At 38.1% G+C, this 6744-nt stretch overlaps 1 protein-coding gene across 1 annotated transcript; it reads left to right on the top strand.

The window, feature by feature from the left end:
- Positions 1 to 415: 415 nt before the first annotated feature.
- Positions 416 to 5155, top strand: LOC107801769 (uncharacterized). Its single transcript, XM_016625156.2, has 4 exons — positions 416 to 1665; positions 1749 to 1898; positions 3709 to 3894; positions 4547 to 5155. The coding sequence occupies exons 1-4, from the start codon at positions 625 to 627 to the stop codon at positions 4625 to 4627; spliced, it is 1458 nt and encodes a 485-aa protein (XP_016480642.1). The 5' UTR covers positions 416 to 624; the 3' UTR covers positions 4628 to 5155.
- The last annotated feature ends 1589 nt before the right edge of the window (positions 5156 to 6744 follow it).

Below are 6744 nucleotides of genomic sequence, written 5' to 3'. Positions count from 1 at the left end.
AGGATCTAGCTCTAGAGTCCCATGGGCTAGCGGATGTAAAAATTTCCATTGGTTAAATACAAAATTTTGAATTGACAAAAAAAAAAAAAAACTACACGTATCAAAAATTGAGTCAATTAACTTTGGAAATTAAATTTTGATAAATTAATTACTCGTTGACACACAAATGTATGCTAGTCTAGCATATATTTTAATATAAATGACACGAATACTCCCGATCAAGAATCCATACATGTCTTCTGCTTGTTCTTGTTAAATACAAAATAAAATAGAATAGAGATCAAATACATATAATTCACCTTGAGGTATATAAAATAATTTTTATTCAGAGTTACATTTAAAAAATTGTACTGAACCTACCTCTAAATACAAGTAACCCTTTGAGGTATTTATATTCTTTACAAATTTTAAGACTGGGTTATTTGAAAATTAACTTGTTACAAGCAAATCACATTCTGTAAAACTTAAATCAAATAGTACTACTCCTCATTAAAAAAAATTCCAAAATTCAAACCCAAAACCACCACTGCAAACACTTCATACTGGGACGTTAAACCCTCGCGCCCCATTCTTTCCTCCTTGGGATCTCATTGTTTCATCTTCAATACATATTCTGTACAAGAAATGAGACGAAGCTTGAGCAAGCTTTCTCACTGCTCCATCGGCAGACCCCCTACCACCCCACCCTCTTCCATTTCCTCCGCCTTTTCCACTTTCTCCGGCGGCGGCGGTAGAGGCAGGGGAAGAGGTTCTGATTCCCCAAACTTCGGATTCAGTCCGGGAAAACCCGAATCCAAACCCGAATCATCCCCTCCTACGGCTACCCCTACTGGAATCGGACATGGACGAGGCCGAGGTAAACCATTCCCGTCCTCCCCAATTCTCCCCTCATTTTCTTCCTTCGTCGATAAACCCAACCCTAACCCTAATCCCCCGGCTGGACGTGGCCGAGGTGGGCCCGGCCAATTTACCCCACCACAACCTCAGCCGCAACAGCATCAGCAGCAGCCGTCGCCGCTGAAGAAACCTATTTTCTTCGCTAAAGAAGAAGAAACATCTGATTCAAATCCTAGCTCTTCTGATGCTCCGAAACAAAGAGAAGATAGTAATCTTGCGTCTAGTTTAACATCGCTTTTGTCCGGTGCGGGACGAGGGAAGCCCCTGCAAACAGCTTCTTCTCCTGTATCTGAGAAGCCTAAGGAAGAGAATCGCCATCTCCGGGTTCGGCAGCAGCAGCAGAGAGCTGATGCTGATTCAGGGAAGAGGGAGAGCAGTCCACCTCCCCAGAGGTTGAGTAGGGAGGATGCTGTAAAGAAGGCTGTAGGGATATTGTCGAGACACAGTGATGGTGATGGAGGCGGTGATGGTGGTGGTGGGAGAGGGGTAGGAGGGTTTGGAGGGAGGGGTGGACGTGGTGCAATGAGAGGCAGAGGGGGAAGGGGAAGGGGAAGAGGACGAGGTTATGGTCGTCGTGACGAGAATGAGGATGATAGTTTAGAGAGTGGGTTTTATCTAGGTGATAATGCTGATGGGGAGAAATTGGCTAACAAGCTTGGACCTGAAACTATGAACACATTGGCTGAAGCCTTTGAAGAAATGAGTGCTAGAGTGTTGCCTTCTCCCATGGATGATGCTTACGTGGAGGCCCTCCACACTAACATGATGGTAATACATTTAGTTTGTTGAGAGATTCGTTTATTGAAGCAACTTCAGTTGCTTTATATTGTTCATGTTACTTTTGTCTACAGATAGAGTGTGAACCAGAGTACCTGATGGGAGACTTTGAAAGCAATCCTGATATTGATGAGAAGCCTCCAATTTCCCTTCGGGATGCTCTTGAAAAGATGAAGCCATTCCTCATGGCATATGAAGGGATTAAGGATCAAGAAGAGTGGGAGGTAAATTGAGATCCGACTTGCTTCTGCTTTTGTCATATTGCATACTGCTGTATAAACTGTTTGCTGTCTTTCTGTTGCCTCAACTATGTTCTGGAATATTCAATATTTGCTGATTTCATTTCTAGTTTTTCATGGATTCATGATACTCGGTTTTGTCTCCACGGTGAATCTTCATTCTGTAAAACCACATTGGAAGGGTCCAATTACTTATACCGATAACCTTATCTGATATAATATTAGATTCTTAAACCATGCCGCCATTTCCTCTATCTGTGATTTGACCTATTGTTTGAACTATGTGCTTGTAAGATCTTCATATTTCTATGTCTCTTTCTGCTTTAATTTGCTTTTACTCTTTATGCTTCACGGATAGCTAAAATGTTTGAGCAATTATGTATGGTACTTTATTGCCTCTACTCACGTTTATTTCTTAAACCTACCTAGAGGACTTCACTGATTCCTACTTGGAAATTTATCGAGTATACTATCGCCTACAACAAATCTGATCTGTCTCATCTGTCTTTTGAGTGCTTCTATATCATTTCCAGTATTAAAAGTTCAGCTGTCAATCTCTTCTTAAAGTAATTTGCCCTATATGCAAAAAGAAGCCTATGTGATGCCTTTTTGGTTAGTGAAGATCTTTTGAAATTGTTTCCTGCCTTACCTCTCGAAGAAAAAAAGATCTTTGGGAATTGCATAAAAGCCAGATTCTCCCAACTAAGCATGTTCATAAAGAAATATTGCTATGTCTGGACCCCTCTGCAACAAAATAGTAAATTCCACGACAATGGGAGAAAATGAGAGAGGCTGGTGCACCTAATGTATGAACTACACTAGTATTGATGTGGTGGTATGAATATTAGGCTGACAAACTCACAAGTTCTTTAGGGTATTGGTACAGCAATGCGCAGCTACAATTGGAATCTAGAGTAGTACACAAATTTATGTGTAGACTAGTAGCGTGAAAGAACATTTGGAGATTGTAGTGGCAGTTTGCAACAAAAAGAATAAGTTCCCACCTGTGGGATTACACTGCCTGTGGCAGTTTGCAAAAATCTCAAGCCTTCTGAAAAAGAAGTCTTTGTAGAGGTTTCCTACAAAGAAGGATCAATTAAAAAAGTCAACTTGGCTATATGAATCTCACTGACCACGTTCCCCTTTTAAGTTCATCTTAGACCGTGTTCCATGAACAAAACACGAAGGATAAACCAAATTGAGGACATAATAGTAATTCTGCATCGCCAGATTCCAAGTGGAAATAAAGCAATAAAAGCATATTCGAAAATCCTTGAGGGGGCAGTATCTGGCTAGACCGCGAGCCCAAATCACAATCAACTAGTAAAAGAAAGGTAAAAGAGCAGAAATGTCTGAATTGCCCAATAATGTGGCTGAATGGCAAGACAAATAGGATGAAACCTCTCACTTAATGTACATTAGATTAGGTTATCTGATTATTTCTTGCTTATTTTGCATGTAGTCCTTAATATTCCGATTGGTGATTTTCACTTTTGCTCTACAATATTATGTCTGTGACGCTTATAGATTATCATCTACTTTTGCGTGGTCTCATTTTATCCCCAATTCTATTTTCAACTGTGGAATCTCCTAAGAAGCCATGTCTTGCAAGGCTCATGAGTTTAAACCTCAAAACATTTCCCAATGTTTTGTCCATTAATGGAAAATTGCATCTGTTTGACGTAATGGTCTTATTGCTTATTGTGAACTCAATTAAGCGGCTATTCTTTTGGCACCTTCTTCTTTGATGATCATCTTCTTCAGCTGGCATTACATTTGTTGTTTCCCCTCTCAGAAAGTCATCGAAGAAACTATGGAGACAGTCCCACTTATGAAAGAGATTGTTGATTACTACAGTGGACCTGATAGAGTCACGGCAAAACAACAGCAACAAGAGCTGGAAAGAGTGGCAAAAACTCTTCCACAAAGTGCACCTAATTCAGTAAAGCGGTTCACGGAGCGTGCTGTTCTGTCTCTACAGGTCAAGTATTATCAACTGGTTATTTGCTTTCAGTAATAGCTTAAGCCTAATAAGAATGAAACAGTACGGAACTTCATTTTTTGAAAGTCCAGAATAGCAAATTGGTCTAAGAATGAAAGACACCTCTCTGAGCATAAAAGAAAAGAAAAACTAACTTATTATACAAGAAATCAACTATTTTCTTTATTTAGTATAATATTCCTGCCAAGAACTGTTATCGTCTTTTAATTATAAAAGAATAACTGTCTTCCCTTATTAGTAGTAGTTTTAAAATAGACTAGCACAACCACCCGTTTTTTCTAATATACTCAGTGGAGTTTTGTAGACACGTTGCTGTTGTGGGAGGAAGTATATCATTGAATGTTGAGGGACTAGACATTGCTTTTGTGGATGCCTACCTTTTTTGTGGTGTTCAATTTGACTATAATCAGTTTATCATAATTTTTCTTATTTCTTTTTTCTTTTTTTTTTTTATATTGAAGATTTTTTTTCCTTTGAAAGTTCTTATTACAGTTGATCTATTTATTTCTTTTCGTCAAGTAATCATGAATCTAGAAATAAAGATATCTTGAACTGTTTCATCTTTTACCTGGACGCTCGCTTCTTAAGTTTCTACTATGGCGCAATATCTGACAGTTATCTATCTAAACAGAGCAACCCAGGGTGGGGATTTGACAAGAAATGCCAGTTCATGGATAAGGCTGTATGGGAGGTTTCTCAGCATTACAAGTAGATCACTTCATTCTCTATAATCTTTAACGTTGAATTTGAGCAAGAGGTGCTTAAACAGCAGCATTATGATCAGGGTGGTGTTTAGGAACTACTGCAGTTCACGTTTGTTTATTAGAAATGCTGAGCATTTGGCTTCTGTTACGGACGTTTTTGATTTTTTGAGTTGTGACATATAACGGTAGTTTTGTTTTAAGGCTCTCCACCGGCATTGAGACATCTCAGTTTTCAATAATTTGAAGATGATTTCTGGTACCTTCTTAGAGCTCAGGGATTTTTTGGATTTGCTTAATACTAATGTAATGAAATAGATGGCCTACCTTCAGACATCTGTCTTGGCCGCAAGATACTAGGAGCATACTTCTGGAAATAATGATTTTCAACCCTCGATTTGGGGAGGTTAAATTTCTTGCAATTGTTCCTTTTGAATCACATGATTATTGTAAACCAAATTTCTTGCGACAGTAATCTTTTACGGGACATTGAGGATTACTGTAATGTTAGGTATAAATTTGAAAGTTTGGATTTATTATCCTGGGATGATCCTATTGAATTCCTTAGTTTTTTTCTAGCAAACTCAAATAAGTTAGAATGTTTATCCTTGTGGGATAACTGTACACAAGCAATTCACTCATTTCTTGTTTCCTTTTTGGTTTGTCGCAACATGTTCAGTATTTTATTTTTCAAGAAATCCACTTCTACATCAAACTAATTTAGAAAGTTAAAATTGTTTTAGTTGACAATCAGTATTGTGTAGGCTCTCGGTTGAATTCTATTCTAAGGTTAAAGCAATGAAGTACCTTCTCGTTTTTGTCGAGTTCTTTCTCATATATGTACTCCCTGTTATGTCTCTCTTTTCCACTGAGCCTTTTACTCTGATCTAAAATTAAGGACAGTGCCTGGGCTCAAAAGTTTGGGAACAAAATTCAATATATAGTAGAACTCAAGAAAGGTGAGCTGAGCTGGTAAGGAAAGTTATCTTAAGCTCCACTTGACAGGTGAAAATGTCACTTGTAACAAAATAGGAGACTCGCGACAAGTGAATAGTTGTCTTGGTGTACGACCTTGTTAGCTAGTCGACTTAAAAAGTTAATTTTGCTCTTTGGGCTCTATATTCTAATTATTCTCATTGCACAAAATTTAGTTGTCAGTACTTTAGATTTCAAAGAGTAAAAAATAGCATGGGCTAGCCAGTTGTCGTACTAGTCATTGAAAAATAGCCAGCGTTTGCAAAGTAATTGAAAAATAGCTACTATTTTGCTGCAATACGGAAAGTTCCAGCATAATATATTGGAGATTGGTGCACCTGTGTATGAACTTCTAGCATATTATGTTGAAACTCCAACACACGGAAAATTCTAGCAAAATATACTGGAGACTGGGGCACCTATGTATGAACTTCCAGCATATTATGCTGGACCAGTATATTATACTGGAACTCCAGTATACTGTGCTGGAATATTTTCCGGATTTTGAACAGTGTTTTCGTTCAGATTTATCTTTACATAAAAAGTGACTAAATTTCGATTACTTTTGTAACTGTGGCTATTTTTTCGTTACCACTTGTAAATCTGGCTATTTTTGCATTTCATCAATGTTCAATGTTAGATTGCAAAGTAATCAAGTGACCCATACTAGAAGATGGAAACTTAATCAAGTCACCACTGAAACAAACTAATTCCTGCAGTTTTGGAGAGAAAAAATTCAGTTTATGAAAGTCTCAAAGAGTAGAGAGGTGCTCAAACCACCAACCATCAATATCCTTTAAGTTGAAATCTCATTTGTACAAGTAGTTCTATCCAATTGCATAGAATCAAAATGTTGATGTTCTCTATCGTGAGTAATACCACTTTCATCAGCAAAAAGGGTTCAAGTTTCCCCAAAAGGTTATCAACTGCCTGAATGTAGAGCTACAAATGCCCCCACGAAGGGAAAGAATTTAGAATTTTTTGAAGAAGGTTGTGTGTATGCGCGAGCGTACTGATATATGAGATTGAAATAAGATGTATCCTTGTGCTAGCTTTTTGGAGTAGGGTGACAGATGTACCTGAAGCGGAGTAGAATTCCTTAGTTCGCAAAGGCAGATCCAGGATTTTTTATTCATGGGTGCTCAAGTGTCGT

The sequence above is a fragment of the Nicotiana tabacum genome, chromosome 7, assembly GCF_000715075.1.
Source record: "Nicotiana tabacum cultivar K326 chromosome 7, ASM71507v2, whole genome shotgun sequence".
Lineage (NCBI taxonomy): Eukaryota > Viridiplantae > Streptophyta > Magnoliopsida > Solanales > Solanaceae > Nicotiana > Nicotiana tabacum.
The sequence above is the reverse complement of the archived record's forward strand: the minus strand, read 5'-3'. Positions and strand labels throughout refer to the sequence as shown.

Excerpts from the sequence above, each read along its gene's own strand:
- LOC107801769 (XM_016625156.2), top strand. The coding sequence starts at position 625 with ATGAGACGAAGCTTGAGCAAGCTTTCTCACTGCTCCATCGGCAGACCC. Across the intron at positions 1,666-1,748 it reads CCCTCCACACTAACATGATG|ATAGAGTGTGAACCAGAGTA; the intron begins GTAATACATTTA and ends TTTTGTCTACAG. Across the intron at positions 1,899-3,708 it reads AGGATCAAGAAGAGTGGGAG|AAAGTCATCGAAGAAACTAT; the intron begins GTAAATTGAGAT and ends TTCCCCTCTCAG.